The sequence below is a fragment of the Tachysurus fulvidraco genome, chromosome 2, assembly GCF_022655615.1.
Source record: "Tachysurus fulvidraco isolate hzauxx_2018 chromosome 2, HZAU_PFXX_2.0, whole genome shotgun sequence".
Lineage (NCBI taxonomy): Eukaryota > Metazoa > Chordata > Actinopteri > Siluriformes > Bagridae > Tachysurus > Tachysurus fulvidraco.
In genome coordinates, this window is record NC_062519.1 from 30,144,289 (window position 1) to 30,165,381 (window position 21,093).

Consider the following 21,093-nt stretch of genomic DNA (forward strand, 5'->3'; position numbering starts at 1 on the left):
GCATTCACTAAATTCCAGGGGTTTCATTACCACGACGTAAAGTGGGCGTGTTTCCGGAGGTCTTGGAAAAACAACAAAAAAAGAGCATACCTACGATGGACAATGAAGGACAAAGCAGTCATACAGGTAGATTTATTTTAGAAAACAAATAAACAACCAAAAACTACTGTTATGATTAGGGTTAGATGATCAAATAGGCCACGCCTACCCGATGACGCAATATCTGTTACGCTGTTCTATCTATCTATCTATCTATCTATCTATCTATCTATCTATCTATCTATCTATCTATCTATCTATCTTTGATTGTTATCATCTTTGAATTTGCAATTAAAAAAAATCTATCTATCTATCTATTGCTTCGACAAAAGCACGGTAAACTATATTACTGAATATTTTACATGCATATAAAAGTTAAAATAAAATCAAATAAAATAAACTTCAATAATTTTAAACGATTTTGCCCGCCCCCCAAGGAAATAAACTACAACGAGATCTCACACTTTCATGTTCAGCAGAATAAATCAGAGGCTGAAGTCAATGGAAAACAAACAAACAAAATCACCAGACTAAATACTGAAAGGCAACAACAACAGCAGCAGCAGCAGCAACAACAATATAATAATAATAATAATAATAATAATAATAATAATAATAATAATAATAATAATAATATGATGATGATGATGATGATGATGATGATGATGGTGATAAAGACGATGGTAATGGTGTATAATATAATGTATAATTAAATAAATAAATACTACTAGTACTACTACTACTAATAATAATAATAATTATAATTATTACATTAGATATAATTAATTATATATTATATTTTATCACCACCACTACCATCGTCATCATCATCATCATCATCATCATCATCATCATATTATTATTATTATTATTATTATTATTATTATTATTATTATTATCATCATATAATTAATTATATATTATATTATACACCACTACCATCGTCGTCATCATCACCATCATCGTATTATTATTATTATTATTATTATTATTATTATTATATTATTATTATTATACAGTGAGCTACATTACCGCCCACTGTCCCTGCGCGCGCGCGACGCCGCCGTTTAACTCGTGGTCTCTTCTGATTTGCTGAGCTCAGGACCAATCAGCTGCAGCCATCTGTGCAGGAGCCGATAGCTGCCGAAGGCCCGCTGCACATTTCCCCTTTTTAATCATCGCTCGTTATCTTTTCCCGGAGGCTGTCAGCAATCACCCCGAGATACAGGAACAAATATGAGAATCTCGCTTGCACTTTTTGCTGCATTTGCTGTAGGAATCTCAGTCGACGCGACGGTGTTCTTCAAGGAGCAGTTTGTTGATGGAGGTAAACCTTACAACCCTCCTGTTCTGTACCATACACTTTACACCAGCTGATACTACATGTGTGTTATAGATGCTTCTAGATCTCAGTGCATATCATGGTCATGACCTGAGATCCATCACACTATAATAAACCGGATTGGCTCTTAAATTAAACATAATCTCTCTGTTTGTGTGTGTGTGTGTATGTGTGTGTGTGTGTGTGTGTGTGTGTGTGTGTGTGTGTGTGTGTGTGTGTGTGTGTGTGAGAGAGAGAGTCAGTGTTCAGTTCACATTAATCTCTTGGTTGGTACGTGGTTGTACCTTTTAAAAAAACAAGTCCACATGTTTGCAATTGACAAAATGTGTTTAATTCTTGCAGAAGGATATAAGAGTCGATGGGTGGAGTCCAAACACAAATCAGACTATGGACAGTGGAAACTCTCTGCAGGAAAGTTCTATGGTGATGCTGAGCTCGACAAAGGTGAGCAATAAGAAATTGTTGATCCCAGTCCAAGCAAATGTATTCACTGTAAAATGAAGATTTATGCAAATTCACTAAAACAGTACACATAAGTTTTTCTTTCTTACTATATTCATCAGTGCTTCATATTTGTATATTAGTTTATTTTCCAAAATTGATTTCTGCTCATTTCAGGTCTTCAGACAAGCCAGGATGCCCGATTTTACGCTCTCTCCAGTCGGTTCGAGCCTTTCAGCAATGAAGGTAAACCTCTGGTGATTCAGTTCACGATAAAACATGAGCAGAAGATCGACTGCGGAGGTGGTTATGTTAAAGTCTTCCCTGCTGATCTGGACCAGGCTGACATGCACGGCGAATCTCAGTATTACATCATGTTTGGTAAGCTGTAATGACACAGCTATGATCATCAACTCACTACAACTATGAGAGATTCTGATCATTAGCACATTTTGTTTTTTATTATCCCTAGTTGTTTAAAAGTAAAAATCAGAAAAATGTTTCTTGCTAAAAATGTGAAGATTTTGGTTGCTTTGATTTTGCTTTCACTAGGTCCTGACATCTGCGGCTACAGCACAAAGAAAGTGCATGTCATTTTGAACTACAAAGGACAGAACCATCTGATTAAGAAAGACATCCGATGCAAAGTGAGTTACTGTATTGAACAATAATCCAAATAAATTGTGATTAATCATGATCGATTTCTAAGAAGCACTTTCTTCAAAGACTATTTTAATGAGATTATTAAAAAAATAAGAGCAAAAAGCAGCATGCTTTATTCTGCAGAAGAAAAATGTTCTGGAAATAAAAATGTTTTTGTGTTTTGCAGTTAGTGATCACTGTATTACACTGACAGTAATGATAATGATAGTAATGGCTATTTGGAGTGCAAGTTAACATTAAATTTTCTAAAGTTTCCAAACACCAAGTTTCCTGCTGTTATATAAATGAGAACAAATATCTTAACACGCCGTGTTTTTTTTTTAATCCTCATTTATAACTATTACCATATTCATTTACTCAATTAACCTCTGTCTGATTTTCTGTCTAGTTGTTTACTTTATAAATGCAAAGAATTTGAAATGCATGAGTTAAGTGAGCCATTCATCATCTGTCATCTATCTTTGCCTGTCTAAAGAAAAGACACACTAATTAACCATTTTTTTGTTTTTATTTTAAATCACCATGCAATATGTGTAATAAATAAAAAGTTAAATTATGCTTATATTTATGCTTTATGTGGTAATGGAACTGTTTCCATTTATCTTCATGATAGCACTTTATTTAAAACAAAATTGTTAAGAGACACAATGTCTATGGTGCACTTTTCAGACATAAGCACAAATTACCAAAGAACACAAATCTCCAATTTATTTGAAGACCTGCATGATGCAGGATTTAATTACATTATCGAAATGCCTGATTTATTCTAATTTAGACTGAATAAGCTTTAAAGGAGTTGTTGAAGATCAGGATCATGACAAAGCTTTACAATGTGGTAGTGACTAATAAAGAGGAACCTGTTAGACTGTCTGCTTTTTGCATTGCTCCTGTTTTGTTTCCAAATCTTTTTACAGAATGTAACTTTATTATGTTCCCAAGTTTAACTTGCATTTACAGACAAACATCGGTTTTCAATCTTGTATTTCAAGTAAGATATAAGTTAAACCTCAGGGCAAAGTGTCCATCAGTGGTTCTTTTAAAAGAAAAGTGTGTGTGTGTGTGTGTGTGTGTGTGTGTGTGTGTGTGTGTGTGTGTGTGTGTGTGTGTGTGTGTGTGTGTGTCATTTTTGAATGCCTCCCATTGCTATTTAACTCTTTTTCAAGATCCCTCTGTAGATTTCATCACTTCAGAATAGACCCTCATACATAAAAGCAATGTAAAGGATAATTACAAAAGATGTAGTGTTGTGACCAATGTAGTGATTGATGTAGACACTGATCTAATTTGCAAAACCTTATGATGGAATATGTTTAATGGACTTATTGATCCGTGCCTTTACAGTATGTTCTTCTTTCAGGATGATGAGTTCACACACCTGTACACGCTGATTCTTCGGCCCGACCAGACCTACGAAGTAAAAATCAACAATGAGAAAGTGGAGTCCGGCTCTCTGGAGGAGGACTGGGACTTCCTTCCTCCCAAAAAGATCAAGGATCCAGAGGCAAAGAAGCCAGAGGACTGGGACGACCGCGCCAAAATCGATGATCCTGAGGACACAAAACCAGAAGTTAGTCTCAGCCAAGAGTTCACTTTTGAAAGTTATACATAATTTATTCCTAAAACTTGTTTTTAATGCTTGATTACTTTAACGGTATGTATTAAGTACTGTTAATTTGCTTTTACACTTCAAACACTAAGGAAAGAGTACAGGGGAAAAAATTAGTTTGTGAGCACAAAAACAGTCCTAATATTCTGCCTCCAGCAGTACAGACAAGCCAAACACTCTCCTTACCAGAGTTACACAGATCATTTATTTAATATCTGTAACTGATAGCTAGGCTAATTAGATAGTCTAACAAACTGAGATAATCCTTGCTGCAGAACCAAAATTCAGAGGGTGGAACTTAGTAGGAGGAGCTCCACTGCCTGCATTTGATGGTTCGGCAGTGAGGACTATCTCCTCTGAAGCTAAGCTAGTGAATAACAAGTGACTGGTACACAAACAAGCAAAACTGGAAAAAGTCTCATGTTCCTAAAGTTTTATCAGTTAGCTATACAAAAAATAATATTACATTTCTTTAAATCTCAAATCCCCTGCTTGCTCTGTATCATTTGCGTCAGGACTGGGATAAACCTGAGAACATTCCTGATCCTGACGCTAAGAAGCCTGACGACTGGGATGAAGATATGGATGGCGAGTGGGAACCACCAATGATCCCTAACCCTGAGTACAAGGTACATCATATAGCATGTAGAGCTTCCACAGACATGTTTAAAATCAAATTTTGTAATTAAAAGCAGGTGCTTCTGATTATGCAAATGTACTGGTAAAGGAGTATTTTGTAACTCAGTCATACCACTGGTGTTGACCTTTAATTGTGATCACAAATCATGCTTTAGCAGCTAAATGGGACAAATTTTTATTGGAATCTAAAATATAAAACAGATCATAATTGAAATGTGTTTGATCCTTAGATAAAATGGCCTTGAGTCATATGAAGAGATACAAAGCTGTTCTCCTTTGAGACTTTCACTGAACTACTTTTGGTCTCTTAAGTATCATTCTTTTGGGAGTTGGACACATATGTGCCAAAATAATTGGAGCTCCTTTGAGGTGCTACATGTCTCTTTATAAACAGATATCAAGTCATATTTTCGTGAATGGCTGTTGTCAGGCTCTGGTTTATCTGATATTCCCAAAAGGGAAAACCTATCACAAGAGACTATATGAGGGTTTTGTGTGTGGTTGATGTGGTTAACATGGCTCAGATTATAGATACAGCTGATGAATAGATACAGCTTTAAACTGCTTTCACTGACCTCTGGATAGATACAAGTTTGAATGTTTGATTAATTTTCAGATCCATCACCAAAGCATGTATAAAATGAGTATACCATGCTGAAGAAATTTGAAATGTGTATAATATCTGTATTAAGCTCAAATGATGCAAAATGGATGTTTTTTTGTGTGTTAAATGTGGCCAAAAGTTTTATATACACACCCGACATGTCTTATATCATGAACACACCCCAACACAATTGTATTAATTAAAGAAACACATACTTTTTATCGATTTATGGTTGCATTTCATGTAGCAGAACAATTCCCTGTTCATGTTGCAGCTCTAAACAGTTGTTCTCTCGCTTGAAGTTAATTGTTTTTAAGAAAGTTAAAAGTTAAAGAATTAATGCTATATCGGAACGAGCACTATAAATCACACCTCTGATTTGCTTTGAAGCTCCACTTTTGTCAGAGCTGTTATAGAAAATGTTCTAGAAAGAGTTCTGTAGAATATTTTATGAAAACAGTCATATACTCCAGGATCAATAAAGTGTCTGTCTATCTGTCTGTCTGTGATTTTATAATATTATATGAATTATTTCCTGGTTCTGTTACCCACAATATTGCTGTTAAATACCTGCTGTTTTGACTAACACCACTTTGCATTTGTTGATTTCTTAATTTATTTATTTGTAGGGTGAATGGAAACCTAAGCAGATCGACAACCCCAACTACAAAGGAACATGGGAGCATCCTGAGATCGACAATCCAGAATACACACCAGATAACTTGATTTACAAATATGACAACATCGGAGTTATTGGATTGGACCTGTGGCAGGTATGATCATCCTTGGTCATCGATATACAAAGAGCAAATTGACAATAAGCAAATAGATTGATAACTGCTGCATTGAGAGTGTTTATATAAATCATATTTGTATTATATGTGTAGGTGAAATCTGGAACCATATTTGATAACTTCCTAATCACTGATGACGTTAAGGAGGCAGAGGATTTCGGCAAAGAGACATGGGGAGCCACAAAGGTGCGTTCACCGACACAAAGCCTTCATAAGGCTTTAGAATTTTGTATTGACTTACAAAAATCATCAAATTGTTTTTAATAATGGTCCCATGACCTTAGGGCCCAGAGAAGAAAATGAAGGATGAGCAAGAAGAGGAGGAGAGGAAGCAGAGGGAAGAAGATGAGAAGAACAAGAAAGAAAGTGAAGGTGATGAGGAAGACGGAGACGAACCAGAAGATGAACCAGAAGAGGACGGAGAGGAAGAGGAAACTCTAGAGGAGGCCAATCTGCTGGACGACGAAGATGATGAGGAAGATAAGCCTACTAAAGATGAGTTGTAGTTGACCTCAAAGCTTTCTTGCACATCTTAGGAGAACCTACTGATCCTCTCCCACTCAGTGAAGCTCTTCCTGTGGGCTCTGATTAAACAACCAGGACAAATAGAGTAACAGCGTGCTGTGGTTTTAATTCATTTCAGTTGGTAAGGATTGTTTTCCCACCACTGCCCCCCTTTTTTCAATCATAAATTAATCCTATGAGATATTAGCCGTGCCCCGGAATTTTATTTTCTACTGCTGCTACCCGGCTTCTCCAATTCCCACCCAAAGTCATGTGTAAAACTAAATTAGATGGAATTTGGATTAATGCCATCATGTCTTGAGGGGAAAAAAGATAAGTATCATTTTTAGGTTATTTGCACTTTTTTTAAATAAATGATTTTCTTGAATGGTAGCTTGGCTTTCCTTTGTCATTTATTATCTAAAACATTTTTTTTCTCAGTTATGAAAGATTCCCATCAGTTATGATAAAGCCAAATTTCTTTCCATTATTTGCCTGGGTTGTGTGTGGGCGGAGCTATCAATACAGGGGTGGGACCTGTTTGGGTTAGGGGTGTGTTTGTTTTGATGATTTCAAATATCGACATTGGCTTATATATAACCATCCATCCACCCATCCATCTTCTACCGCTTATCTGGGGCTGGGTCGCGGGGGCAGCAGTCTAAGCAGGGACGCCCAGACTTCCCTCTCCCCAGACACTTCCTCCAGCTCTTCCGGGGGAATACTGAGGCATTCCCAGGCCAGCCGAGAGACATTGTCCCTCCAGCGTGTCCTAGGTCTTCCCCGGGGCCTCCTCCCGGTTGGACATACCCAGAACACCTTCCCAGGGAGGCGTCCAGAAGGCATCCGGAACAGATCGAGCCATCTCAGCTGACTCCTCTCGATGTGGAGGAGCAGCAGCTCTACTATGAGCTCCTCACCCTATCTCTAGGGGAGCGCCCAGCCACCCTGCAGAGGAAACACATTTTGGCCTCCTGTATCCGGGATCTTGTCCTTTCGGTCATGACCCAAAGCTCATGACCACAGGTGAGGGTAGGAACGTAGATCGACTGGTAAATAGAGAGCTTCGCCTTGCGGCTCAGCTCTTTCTTCACCACAACAGACCGGTATATCGACCGCATCACTGCAGAAGATACACCGATCCGCCTGTCGATCTCCCACTCCATCCTTCCCTCACTTGTGAACAAGACCCCAAGATACTTAAACTCCTCCACTAGAGGCAGGAGCTCTCCACCTACCTGAAGGGGGCAAACCAACTTTTTCCGGCTGAGAACCATGGCCTTGGACTTGGAGGTGCTGATTCTCATCCTCGCGCTTCACACTCGGCTGCAAACTGTCCCAGTGCACGCTGAAGGTCCTGATTTGAGGAAGCCAACAGGACATCATCATCTGCAAAAAGCAGAGACGAAGTCCCGTGGTCCCCAAACCGGACTCTCTCCAGCCCCTGACTGCACCTAGAAATCCTGTCCATATGAATAATGAACAGGACCGGTGACAAAGGGCAGCCCTGCTGGAGTCCAACATGCACCAGGTACAAGTCTGACTTACTGCTGGCAATGCGAACCAAACTCCTGCTCCGGTCATATAGGGACCGGACAGCCCTTAACAGAGGTGTGTCAGCCAAGACAGCCCCACAACATCCAGAGACTTGAGGTACTCAGGGCGGATCTCCTCCACCCCCGGTGCCTTGCCACTGAGGAGCTTCTCAACTACCTCAGTGACCTCAGCTTGGGGGATCGATGAGTCCACAACTGAGCCCGCGGCCTCTACTTCTTCAGTGGAAGACATGTCGGTGGGGACATAACTATATATCCATATATTTATAATTATCTCTGAGTTCATCTGAATTGCTGAGCAGGGTTTCAGATGTTCTCTCCATGTGTGTTTGAGTTAACTCAGGGTTCTCTGGTTTTTGAAACAGACCCGGCTATGCCAATTTTCCTCTAGGTATAAATGTGTCCTGGATTTTAATCTTCAATCAATAATTACTAATCGTGCGAATGCACATACAACATCAAACCGCTTACAGTGGCTCAATATGGGGAAATGGCAGGTGTGTTTTCAACCTCCGTGAAGTTGGAACCCCGTAAATCGGCACAAATCGAGCACAAACGAACACCACCGGTTTGGAGAGATTTGGATGGCACGGGGTGGAGAGTGACGTCACAGCTCCAAATTGTTTTTGTTATTTCTAAGAAGGGGAAATATACTTGACATTCATTTCAATGGCACAACCCGACACAAATCGAGCACAAACGAATGATTTTTGTGTGATTTGGACAAACTGGGGTGGAGTGTGACGTCACAGTTCCCAAAAATATTTTGGTTATATCTCACACGGTCAAAAAATAATGTTTAATATCTCAAACACCAAACCAGCACAAACGTTTGTTTTTGCTGCACAAATCAGCACAAAGTAGCACAAATGAATGGCATAGTTTTGGTGATTATTTCTTTTTATGGGGTGCCAACTTCACGGAGGTGTGTTTTCAGGTACTTTTCGGCGAGTCAGAGCGTGGCTTCAGCATGTCATATTTTTAATATGTCGTGGTGGCACAGCTAAACTATACCAGCTGCAGAAAATCTATAAAAATAAATAAACATTTTCTTTCCGCATGGGTGGTGGTTGCCTAGTGGTTAAGGTGCTGCACTACCAATTGTGAGTTTGAATCCTACGTCCAATGCTGGGCCCCGGAGCAAGGCCCTTAACCCTCGGTTGCTCTGGATAAGGGCATGTGCTAAATGCCAATTTTTCTCCAGATGTAAATGTGTGTATGGACTGGTGTCCCATCTAGTGTCTATTCCTACCTGAGAAGTTACTCAAGAGTTACAAAATTGTGAGTTGACAAAACAAATCCAACCCAGGTTAATAGTTTTATGACTCTGGTTAACATCTTTCACAAACTAATTATTAATAATAATTATCCCCAATAATCAGTGCAAGTCGCTCTGGATAAGGGCGGATAAATGCTGGAAATGTAAATGAATCTCTACAAACAGTAATGGCTACAAAACACTAAAGGGTTCAGTATGACGTCAGATGTATATAATTTTGCTCACTGATGATTTGTCCATGTTGTGTTTTGAGTTTTCTGATACAGAATAAACCGTTCTCTGTGATAAACCTGGATATGATCACGTTATATAAAATGTTGGACTGTATACTGAAACACACGTGTGGATTCATGGACTCCTTCTGTATTCTAACCTGTTAGAGCACGGACGTTTAAGGACTCGAACGTAACCATTGACCAAGCGACCTCTTAGGGGTTGTTTTAAAGCACGTTGTTATGAACTAATACTAAGCATTATATAATATTTAGTAATCAAAATTATCACTAGATACTTTAATAAGTGTACACGTTAGATTCGGAGTTTTTTTTGTTTGTTTGTTTTTTGGAAGATTCGTTTAGTTTAATACCGTAAACGAGACCAAATGACGTCGAAGTGCACGTGATATTTTGTAAACAAATCCCCAACCCTTTGGTGTTTAATAGGGTAGTGTGCGGTTTGGGACGCTGCCGTTATTCCTGGCGTCCAGCAGGTGGCGCTGAACTACGGTGCAACCGAAGAAAGCTGAGTCACATCTAAATGCCGCGGCAGCTGCTAACGCTAACAGCGAAGGAGACGGAATTTCTGCGTTTATTTCGTATCGTTATTATTGAAACATGTTGACGATCACGCTGAAAACTCTACAACAGCAAACCTTTAAGATACAAATAGATGAAGAGCTGACGGTAAGTGGAAGTTAGCGACCTCTGTTCGAGTAAGTAGGTCTGAGGGATACATGGGGCCTCGGAATTCCAATTTTAAATATGTCAGACATTAAATTCACATTCTATACTAATAATGTCATGGTAATGCTACTGTGTAGTGTTATTAGCACATTAACTTTTGTTCTCAGGAATGGCCACGCACTATTATTGATACTAGACCAGGCTCCGTTACAGGCGGAATCCCAAATGGCTTGACAACCGAAATGTAGTTCACTAGATAGTGTGCAGGACTCAGTAATTGTGTAGGCTATGTAGGGCACCTACAGAGAAAGTAAGCAGTTGTTTAGTATTAAGACTTTCTAATGCCGTAACCGTTCAGGCATGGTTTGGTTATTCAGCTGCTTAGAAAAAGTCACTAATTATATTATATATAATATAATAATATTTATATATTATAATATTTATATAATTTAACGTAATATAAATGTTTATTTATAATAGAATTAAATAACAGGATTAATTAATATAAATGGTTATTTATAATATAATTAATAAAAAAATATGGTCAAAAAAGTCTTTACTTTTGGTTTTGTTGTATTTGATTTGACACCATTATATCACACACTTGCAGCAATAGTTCACTGAAAAATATATTTTTTAAAATGTTTATCATTCTGTATTCTTAAGTCAGTCTAATTGATGCTGAATTCAATACTGGTGATATATTTGTAATGTTGACTTAATATTATAATAATGACATAACTGAGCCAAATAGCACCTTTTCAGATGAGTGTGTAATGATTTGGGTATAAAGTATGTACAGTGATAAAACTGTGGAAACTGCACACTTTTAATAACTTCTATTAGTGGTAATCATTTTAGCTTTCTGGAAAACATAAAGAAGAAATTAAGGACATGTTTGGCTAATTAGGGAAACAAAGCATGTTTATATTTAATTGTTGGAGAAAAAAAACAGCGCTTTAAGATAAAAAAAAAAATCTAACCGATTGTTTATTGCTATTGCTGCTTGCTTTTATTTTTTCAGGTACGAGCTCTTAAAGAGAAGATCGAATCTGAAAAGGGCCAGGATGCTTATCCCATAGCTGGACAGAAGCTCATCTATGCAGGTCTTTTGTGTTTTGATTGTATGAGTGATTTTTTGCATTTATGTTTTTGTGAATTGATGTCATTCTGCTTGATTTGATTAATTAGCTTTAAAAATGAATTTGAATGAATTCCAGGTAAAATCTTGAATGATGACATACCTTTAAAAGAGTACAAAATAGAGGAGAAGAACTTTGTTGTGGTAATGATAACTAAGGTAAGACATTTTCAGATTAATCTATTTATGTATTCTTTTTGTTATTGTTTTGTTTTTTCTACATACAGTGGGGGACAAAGTCTGAGATCACAGTGAAATTTTTTAGTTTTTATTTATTGGTTTTTAATATATAATTGGAAATTAACAGGAGGTTTTAAAATTTTTAAATATTTAAAACCAAAAGTAAATGTTTAATATCTTAGTATATTCGATATTCATGTTTCTGCATGATTTTAGGTTCCTGTTTAAATGTAAGCATCACTGCTTTGTATAACATGTAAGAATTTCCTCATGCCTTATCTGTTCGATTGAAGGTTGTCTTCAGATGACACCCTGATGGATTTGATCTAAAATGGATCATAAGGGTTTGTGCAAACTCGTGGAGTCCTTGCCGCTTGAGTGCACAATGGCTTTAAAGCAAAGCAAGAACAAACCAAATAATACACAATTCTCAAATCTATGTAAAAATTTCAACTGTTCTATTCAGCATGTTGTCAATATTATAATTTGAATTGAAAATGTTATATAAAAGTAGTAAATAATGCAAATACAAGCACTCAGATTTTGGACTGCAGTAGTGGCTCAAGTGGTTAAGGGGTTTTTGATCGGAGGATCAAGCCCCAGCACTGCCAAGCTGCCATTCAAGGCCCTTAACTCTCTCTGCTCCTGGGGTGCTGTATCATAGCTGCCCCTGCGCTCTGATCCCAAGCACCTCAGTTGGGATATGCAAAGAAAAAAAGAATTCCACTGTGCTGTAATGTATATGAAGCGATTATAAAGGCTTCTGTGCCCCAGTTTCATTTCATTTCATTTCTTTAAAAAAAAAAATATTTCAGTGCAGTGTCCTGATTAAACAATGTAATACCCTGTTCAGTCACTAGAGGTTCCCCTCTAGCAGATAAGAACGAACGATTGTAGGTCTTTATAGTATTCTCAACACATTAAAGCTACTTGTAATTTTCCTTCTTCATTTGCATATCAGTGCATTTTGTCATCATATACTGTACTATCAGTGATGTGGAGAATTTCATATGATAGCCAAATGCTCTAGATGTTTAGACTAATTAGATTTTTTAGACTCTTAATCTTCGTCCATTACGTTTTTCATTACTTGCTAACTGCCTTCAGCTGCTATTTGAACAAAGCTGTTTTGTATCTCTGCAGCCGAAATCAGCAGCACTTCCTCCTGTGGTTGCTATTCCTCTCCCTGACCTTTCACCTGAGGCCCTTCCTATACCTGCTCGCCCTCCATCTGCCCCAGCAGCCCCTGTACCCATCCCAAGCCCCACATCCACCTCTGCAACTACTGATGTATCCACCCCTACAACTGCCCCTGCACCTATGATCACCCCTACAACTGTTTCTGCACCCACGATCACCCCTACAACTGCCCCTGCACCCACAGTCACCTCTACAACTGCTCCTGCACCCACAATCACTCCTGCACCTGCCCCTGCCCCAGCACCTGTACCCACATCCACCCTTACTGAACCAGTGCAGTCTGTGGAGCTTCCCTCTCCTCCAGACACCGTGCCCTCTGCTGCTGCCCATGCTGCCAGTGTGGAGTCAGTGGAGACAGAGTGTGGAAGTGCCCAGGCTGCCTCTGCAGATCAGCCGCAGAGAGCTGAACCAGAGCAACCATCAAACCCTACTGCAGCTCTCTCAGCTGCCAGGTATGAGCTATGACCTAAAGGATCACTAAATATATATTATAAATATTTTAATATAAACATATTTCTTGTGTTTCATGGTCCTTATTGTCTTTAATCTGTGCTATGTTTTATTCTATTAGAAGTAAAGTGAGGCTTGGTTTGTTGTGCAGTTTAAAGCTTTTAAAATCTGTGTAGCTATATTTATCTTGGGATTCTTTGTCATCGACACTCTAGCATTATGGATGAACTGGGCCTTCTGGAGGAAGCAGCATCGATACTTGGTATGCAAACTGATTTATCCGGTAAATTTGATAAAACTGAAAGCTTATGACAATCACACTGTTCTGTTGAATCATCTTTTTTCATGTTTATTAGTCACAGGACAGGCGTATGAGAATTTGGTCACAGAGATCATGTCCATGGGATATGAGAGGGAGCAGGTCATTTCGGCCTTGCGAGCGAGCTTCAACAATCCTGACCGAGCAGTGGAATACCTGCTCATGGTGAGACACACATCAATGCTTAATTAGATCACTGAGTAACTTTAACCTTTATACCCCAGCACTTCTAATTTCTTGTATCTGAAGGTCAGAAGGTGTTGATTAATTTTCTATAACCGTACATTCGGCTGTAATTCAAATTTGTTCAAATGATCATGTCAGTGCTTGTGGCAGTAAAGGACTCCATATGTATCTTGTATTTCTTTAATCAGTATCACTAGTAAAGTTCTGGTTTCCGTATGTCTCAATGACACGCTTTTGTCATGCTTTTTTGTCGTTTGGACTTGGGTAATAATTTTATATGTTTCATTCTCCAGTTTCCAAGCTTTTGCTTGATTCTTGCTTTTATTTAGTTGGTTTTGTTTTTGTATGATTTTATAAACCCTCTACACTTGCATTTGACTCCAAAGTAGTGAAAAATATCTCATTCTAAATGCAATTGCAATGAACGTCTTATTAACTTTAAGAGAGGAAAAGAATGTGGGTCACTAGAGCACAATGGTTTATAGCTGTAATAATATATCTGATAACAACTCACTTGTTTCACGGATGTTCCACAGCATAAAATGGAACTGTAAATGTATAAAAGGCATGTGTTGCAAGAAAGTAAATAAAAACATGTGATCACTGGCAAATTGCCGTGGTATAAGATAAACCGTACACCTCAGGAAGCACTATCATTGGAAAATATTTAACTCTGGGGTGATAAATGTAAAGCTGCTGTACTTTTGGGCCACATCACCTGACCCTGTTGTACATTATTGTCCTGTAAATACACACCTCCAAATGTTTTGTTTCTTAATTGAATTTGCATGCACTGAGTGTGTATATTTCATATTGATTTGTGGATTGCAAGGGTATTCCTTCTGAGTCCGAGCAGCCTGTGCAGGAAGCAGTGCGACCAGCCGCAGAAATAGAGAGACCTCAACCTCCACCAGCAGCCACTGGTGAGTCTCCATATGCCTATTCATCACAAGCGTATTCATCTGTTAGCTGTCTTTTACTAAGTAAAATGGAATAAGCCCTAGAACATTTGGGCCTGTGTGCACAGGTTATGGTATAGATTTACACGCTGTTTCAGCAAGACTTTTTATCCGTTCGTTTTTTTGACCATCACCTTGGTAATGTTTGAACATCACATATATTTTGTTATTATTGGACAAATTCACTCAAAAAAAGTAAAACAAACGGTTTTGATTCATTGTTGAAGGTTTATCAGAATGTATTAAAAGTCTCATCTCCGAGAGAAATGGTATATGATTCATAATGGAATAATTCAGCAACAAATAAAATGTAAATGATGTTTCACTTACAGCAAATGTGGCCCACACTGAAAGTATTGGAACATCAAGGCCAATTTTGGGGTTTTTGCGATACACTGAAGACATTTTCGTTTGAGATGTAAAGATGAACATGAGATGATGAATCAGAATTTCAGTTTTTATTTCCTGATACGGTTGTTTGAACACGCGCGTCTTTCAAGTGGTTGGAACATGTGACTGAGCAGTGTTTCTTGTTGCCCATGTGTGCCCTGTTAGATTGATTGTTTAAACAACATGAAGAGCAGAGAGCTGTCGGTAGGAGAAAAGCAAGGTACTATAAAAAAAAGAGAGAAAAATCGGAGTTATTGTGCAAGCATGGAAATGCATGTATTTATACAACAATACAACAATTTAGAATGTCCTGAAAAAGAACAAATCCATTGGTATATGTATAACCAAACACTGAACAGGTGTGTCAAAGAAAAACATCAGTTGATGACAGAAACAGAGCTATAAAAAATTCCCACAAATAGCATCATCAGCAACCTCCACAGGGCCAATACAACAAAGAACTTCATCAGGGGGAAAAAGTGGAACGTTTTAGACTGGCCATGCCAGTCACCAGACTGAATTGAGCAGCATTTCACCTCCTGAAGAGGAGACAAGGGAGAAGTCCCACAAAACAATCTATGGTACAAGCCTTGAAAAACATCACTAAAGGAGAACAGTGCAACAGTTTGGTGATGTCTTCCATGTATAGCAAAAACAAAACAATCAACTTCACTGTTCCAGTGCTTTCATAGGAGACTGTAGTCAGCAAATGTTATCAGACATATTTAATTATGTGTCTAATGTAGCTAGTAACCAATGAAAGTCTACGTTACCCAGAGTAATGAGAGCTTTAACCCGCATCCAGTTCTCTGTGTGAGATAAACATCAGTTATGTGAATGAAGCTAACTGAAACCATAATCAACTACAACTAGCCAAAGTAGAGCTTAAATTAAAGTAGAGCTTTAACTTCTCTTAAAAAGAGAATTTTGTGGGCAAGAAACCCACTTGTGATAACCGAATATGAAACATGCACATTAAAATATCTGATGAACACAATACATGTGTTGCACTTCAACAGTTGTTAATTTGCGCTAATGCTCAGTCTTGACTCTGGTCCACTGGTGCTTTGTTTGGGCCCGGGACACACTCCTGTACAGCCCTCTCTATACTGTAAACAGGTGCCACACCCTCCCAGGCCCCACCCACCTCAGCTAACCCCCTGGAGTTCCTGAGGAACCAGCCGCAGTTCCATCAAATGCGTCAGATCATCCAGCAGAACCCAGCACTCCTCCCTGCCTTGCTGCAGCAACTTGGCCGGGACAACCCTCAGCTCTTGCAGGTGAATGCTGCTTTGAGCTGTCTGTATTTAGTTACAAGTGCTTGGCTATTTCTCAGTTTTTATTTCTGTTTACAGCAAATCACACAGCACCAGGAGCGGTTTGTGCAGATGCTTAATGAGCCGCCGGCCGAAGAAGCAGAGGCAGCTGAGGCACAGGCACCTCCACAAACTAACTACATCCAGGTCACACAGCAGGAGAAAGAGGCCATTGAGAGGGTATGACTGTTTCCATCAGATTTCATTTCATTTAAGTTCATGTTATTCCATCATTCACAGTATATTAAGAACTTGAACTGCTTTAAATAAATTTAAATAAATTCGTCTTGTAGCAAGTTTGTCATTATTACCTTAAAGTCTTAGTATTTTTCCCAAACTATTTGTTGTGTTTTTAAACTGTAATAGTATCGTCTCATATTTCTGCCAGCTGTAACAGTGGCTTTTGAATAAGATGTAGGGAAGAACAAGCAATTACAGACAATTCCTGACATTTAATATATAGGAAAATGTTTCAACCAAACTATTCTTGTTCATTCATTCATTTTTGTTTCTGTTTGTGTTTTGCAGTTAAAAGCTTTGGGTTTCCCTGAGGGACTAGTCATTCAGGCTTATTTTGCCTGTGAAAAAAATGAAAACCTAGCCGCCAACTTCCTGCTTCAGCAGACCTTCGACGACGAGTGAAAGTGTAACGTGGACTGAAACCCTAGGGGGCGATGGAGAGACTGAGAGTGCTAGTTTGTGTGAAGTGTGCGCTTGTGGGTTTTGAGAGGAGATTTTCAATGAGACTGCGAGTACATTATGACGGAGAGAAAAACCATGTTGTGAATTACTCTAATATCAGAGATCAGAATCTGTATTAGATTATTTCACTTAGATAATTAGGCTGTGTGTCTCCGCTGCTGTTCTCGCCGAACGTGCCGTTTGAAGTTTGCAGGTTTTTATCTGCTCTAAGTTATTGCTTATTAAATCCTGCCAAGACCCTAAGTATGATCTCTCATCATGTCCTTACAGTATGTGTGGCACATGGTCTTGCTTTTTTGTTTTTAAATTTCACAAATGCTCTATAATCTGTAGTCAAAAATGGGATGTACCATTTTTAAAACAACTGAATTTTATGATTTTTAATTGGAAATAACACATTACTACCACATGTCCAATTAATAGACAACCAATTATATGGAAACATTCTCTCTTGCCAAAAGTTTTGACAACTTCTGGTGTCTTGTCTAGGCACCTGAATAAACAGGGATGCCACAACTTGTCTGGATTCTTATAACAATTCACTTGCAATTCACCTGCATATATGTCTGAATGGGTTTATGTATATGCAGTAAAGGGCAACTATATGCAACAAGTAAGTTTTTATATGAGTAAAAAATCTCTTTGTTGAGAACTTACAATTGTTTTGGATTTAGTAATTATTTATTATTCTAGCCATTTCAGAGAAGTAATTACAGCAGACATAAATGAAAAAGAGAATCAGTTGTGTTTTATGTTTTAAATTAAATACATTAAAAAACAAATGAAGAATCAGGTGTTATTTTCACCAACATACTACTAGCGGTAATACACTGATATCTCTTTATATATTGTTGCTTTCAAATCTATACATTTTAAAAATTTTTAAATTTTGCCTGTAATTTAGCTAGCTGTTAGAATTCATACAGATTGTAAAAGCTGCAAATATTTCTATCACTTTTATATACATTTTAATAATAAAATGTTGCAGGAAAAACTTCAAAGGAAAACAGGAAAAACATTGCTTTTTTGGAACTGTTAAGATGAATAGCATGGGTTTTATAGAGTTTTAGCTGTTAAATATGCTTAATTCGCTTTATTAATACACTTGATTAATACGCTTGATTTATCCTGCCATCTGTGGAATAAATCAGATATGTGTATACAAACAAGCAACATGATTTTACTCTCTTGTATTGCAGTGCTTGTGGCTATATTTAGCCCTTGTTTTTCTCCTGCATGCTTGCCCCATCCCCACTGTCAGTGATGGTCTAGAAGAGGTTATAAATATTACAGAGAAGTGGGGCTAACCCAAGCAACAAGTTTACCAGCGTTAGTTCAGAGGCATGGCTTGTGAAAAGCAAATGGTAGGGAGCAAATATCTAGGTCCAAGAACCAAGCATGGTTTATTGAGCAAAGCACAAACAGATGATGAAGAGATCTACGAAGAGAACCAAGTGGATAAAGATTTGGATGCTGTGCTCCAAGTAGAGACGGAGTGTTTCTTTGTAAACCGTATGCGTCTGGCGCAACTGAGCCCCTATTTCCGAGCACTGTTCTTTGGTGGCAGTCGAGAAAGCAGCAAGAGGCACATTGAAATCAAAGGTGTAGATTTGGACCATTTCCGCAGTCTTATGGAGTACATAAAGAACCTCAGATTACATCTTGACAGGAAGAATGTCCTGGGAGTTCTTGAGACTGCAAACTTCCTTCAGTTGGAAAAAGCTAGGCTTCTATGCTGCAAGTTCCTGGAGAGAGAGTTACATTTAAGCAACTGTTTAGGCATGATGGCCTATGCATGGCAGTTTGGCTGTATGGAGCTTTATGCTGCTGCACGAGAAGTGGTTCTTACCCATCTACCAGCTATAGCTTTTGAGGAGGACTTTATGCTCCTCTCTAAGGAAACCATTGCTAACCTTCTTGCTAGTGATGACCTTTTCGTTCCACAGGAGGACCTGGCCTTTGAAGTTACTTTGCGCTGGGCAACACATGACCCTAGCCGTGAGGATGACTTCCTAGAGTTGGTAGGGCTAGTGAGACCTGAGAATTTAAGTTTGTCATACATTACAGAGCTCCTGACCAAGATGAAAAGTTCAGACCCTCGTGCCAAGCTCATCTGCAAGCTGAACGATCATATCCCCACCAGTTGGACCAAGGGCAAGTCAATGCCCAGAACCCGGTCAAGAGAGATGCTGTTTGTGATTGGTGGACCACATGAGCAGGACCAGCAGTGTCTTTATCAGTTCAAGCCACATAGTGGAAGGTGGCAGACCTTGAAACCTTTACAGAGGAAGTGCCTAACACAGTACTCAGTAGCAGCAGTAGGTAACAAACTTTTTCTTTTTTACCACTCATTGTATATCTGGCACCATTATCACTAGAGTATGGTTTTTTATTAAAAGTTTTATTAAAGTCCACTGATACCCAAACTTGCTCCACGTGAGCAACAACCTTGCTAAATTAAATTGCAACCCAAAAGAAACAGCTCTATATTTTGCTTAAGTAACTTGCTTGATTTGATCTTTACATTAGGATTAAAACCAAAACTTTTCCAGGGGCAGGATTAGACCCTATTTCACAAAACATTTTAGCTCCCACTACCTCAAATTGACCAACATCATTAACTTTTCCAAGGTAACAATGTGGTGGTGACTGGTGGCTACTACCGGGAGGTTTTGTGGTACAGCGTGGACTGGGTTCGAATTTATGAGTGCAGCAACGAGCGTTGGGTGGATGGTCCAGCACTGCAGAAATCCAGGCATAGCCACTGTTCAGTGGCACTTGAATTCCAGGTCTTTGTGCTTGGAGGCAGCATGGATGAGGGGCTGGTGCCTGATGTGGAGAAACTAGTGCTGGGAGCAGACTGCTGGCACAGTGTTAGTCCCATGATACGGGCAGTAGAAAGAGCAGCTGCGGTCACCATGGGCTCCTTCATCTATGTGGCATGTGGTTTGGATGAAAACGGAGAAGTGTACAGTGGAATTCAGAGGTACACGACTGAGGTTGACCAGTGGGATGTAGTCTCTTACTCTCCATTTCCACGGTAAGGAAACAAAATTTTAGTTTTGTTAACTACTATACAAAGCATGCTACTTGCATCTAATAGAAATATGCTGATGTTAGCAAGTTGCTGGGGCAAATCAACTTAATGCTAAAACATGCCCTATTCCTTCCGATTACTTGCACCACAAGGATTTGGAAAAACCTGATATCTTATTCATACCAATCAATTAGTTGTCTACATGGTTGTAATTTTACTGAGGCATTTCTTTTGCTTCTTCTAACCTACCACTAGTTATGACCTTCTCGCAACTGAACTCAATGGTGCCATCTATCTATTTGGAGGTAAGGCGCTGCGGCTGGATGTTGACACTGATGAGTGGACTATTCTGGAAGAGGAATTTCTAGAGGGAAAGTTCTTCACTGGCTGTTCTACTGTGAATGGACAAATATACTTAATTAGTGAGAGAAAGATTAACAAGGTTTCTACAAACATGGTACTCCTGGACCCGTACACAGACACTTGTATTGAAATTAATGATGCAATACCATGTCCTGTCCCCATACGAGGCTGTGTCACAGTCTGCTATTTGGACAGATGAAATCTTGACAGATCAATTAAGATTTGATTGTAATTTATTACTTTAACAACACGTGTTGCACCCTTCCTTAGGTCTTTTGTGTTACTTTAAAGCTTTGGTTATGCATAATGTCTTTAAGATGTATGATTAGGAAATACCACAAACTTTGTCAATAACAGGTTTTTTTTAAATATAGAGTCAGATCCTTTCAATTATCAAAATATGGAGTGGATGTTTTAGCACTTTTGTATTTATTCATGTTAAAGAAAGAAAATAACTGGAGCTTGTACATCAACCTCTTGT

General features: G+C 38.6%; 3 protein-coding genes across 3 annotated transcripts; all 3 read left to right on the plus strand.

Annotated features, from left to right (window-relative positions):
• Window positions 1–80: 80 nt before the first annotated feature.
• Window positions 81–7,025, plus strand: calr3a (calreticulin 3a). Its single transcript, XM_027159865.2, has 10 exons — window positions 81–126; window positions 1,142–1,366; window positions 1,724–1,825; window positions 2,000–2,203; window positions 2,375–2,469; window positions 3,843–4,052; window positions 4,607–4,720; window positions 5,964–6,107; window positions 6,222–6,314; window positions 6,413–7,025. The coding sequence occupies exons 2-10, from the start codon at window positions 1,276–1,278 to the stop codon at window positions 6,632–6,634; spliced, it is 1,275 nt and encodes a 424-aa protein (XP_027015666.2). The 5' UTR covers window positions 81–126; window positions 1,142–1,275; the 3' UTR covers window positions 6,635–7,025.
• Window positions 7,026–10,154: 3,129 nt separating this feature from the next.
• rad23ab (RAD23 homolog A, nucleotide excision repair protein b) lies at window positions 10,155–17,728 on the plus strand. The gene is made up of 10 exons (XM_027159735.2): window positions 10,155–10,369; window positions 11,394–11,475; window positions 11,590–11,669; window positions 12,834–13,342; window positions 13,556–13,602; window positions 13,697–13,824; window positions 14,678–14,768; window positions 16,314–16,474; window positions 16,550–16,690; window positions 17,039–17,728. Exons 1-10 carry the CDS (start codon window positions 10,301–10,303, stop codon window positions 17,150–17,152), a joined length of 1,422 nt encoding a protein of 473 aa, XP_027015536.1. The 5' UTR covers window positions 10,155–10,300; the 3' UTR covers window positions 17,153–17,728.
• On the plus strand, window positions 17,688–20,811 carry LOC113651083 (kelch-like protein 24). The gene is made up of 4 exons (XM_027159720.2): window positions 17,688–17,825; window positions 18,412–19,534; window positions 19,844–20,252; window positions 20,505–20,811. The coding sequence occupies exons 2-4, from the start codon at window positions 18,556–18,558 to the stop codon at window positions 20,809–20,811; spliced, it is 1,695 nt and encodes a 564-aa protein (XP_027015521.1). The 5' UTR covers window positions 17,688–17,825; window positions 18,412–18,555.
• Window positions 20,812–21,093: the final 282 nt, after the last annotated feature.

What these genes read in the sequence shown, in the direction of transcription:
- rad23ab (XM_027159735.2), top strand. Translation starts at nt 10,301, where the DNA reads ATGTTGACGATCACGCTGAAAACTCTACAACAGCAAACCTTTAAGATA. An exon ending in GCAGCTCTCTCAGCTGCCAG is followed by an intron (nt 13,343 to 13,555) that starts GTATGAGCTATG and finishes TCGACACTCTAG; the next exon opens with CATTATGGATGAACTGGGCC. An exon ending in ACCTCCACCAGCAGCCACTG is followed by an intron (nt 14,769 to 16,313) that starts GTGAGTCTCCAT and finishes TACTGTAAACAG; the next exon opens with GTGCCACACCCTCCCAGGCC.
- calr3a (XM_027159865.2), top strand. Translation starts at nt 1,276, where the DNA reads ATGAGAATCTCGCTTGCACTTTTTGCTGCATTTGCTGTAGGAATCTCA. An exon ending in TCCCTAACCCTGAGTACAAG is followed by an intron (nt 4,721 to 5,963) that starts GTACATCATATA and finishes ATTTATTTGTAG; the next exon opens with GGTGAATGGAAACCTAAGCA. An exon ending in TTGGATTGGACCTGTGGCAG is followed by an intron (nt 6,108 to 6,221) that starts GTATGATCATCC and finishes TTATATGTGTAG; the next exon opens with GTGAAATCTGGAACCATATT.
- LOC113651083 (XM_027159720.2), top strand. Translation starts at nt 18,556, where the DNA reads ATGGCTTGTGAAAAGCAAATGGTAGGGAGCAAATATCTAGGTCCAAGA. An exon ending in GTACTCAGTAGCAGCAGTAG is followed by an intron (nt 19,535 to 19,843) that starts GTAACAAACTTT and finishes AACTTTTCCAAG; the next exon opens with GTAACAATGTGGTGGTGACT. An exon ending in TCTTACTCTCCATTTCCACG is followed by an intron (nt 20,253 to 20,504) that starts GTAAGGAAACAA and finishes ACCTACCACTAG; the next exon opens with TTATGACCTTCTCGCAACTG.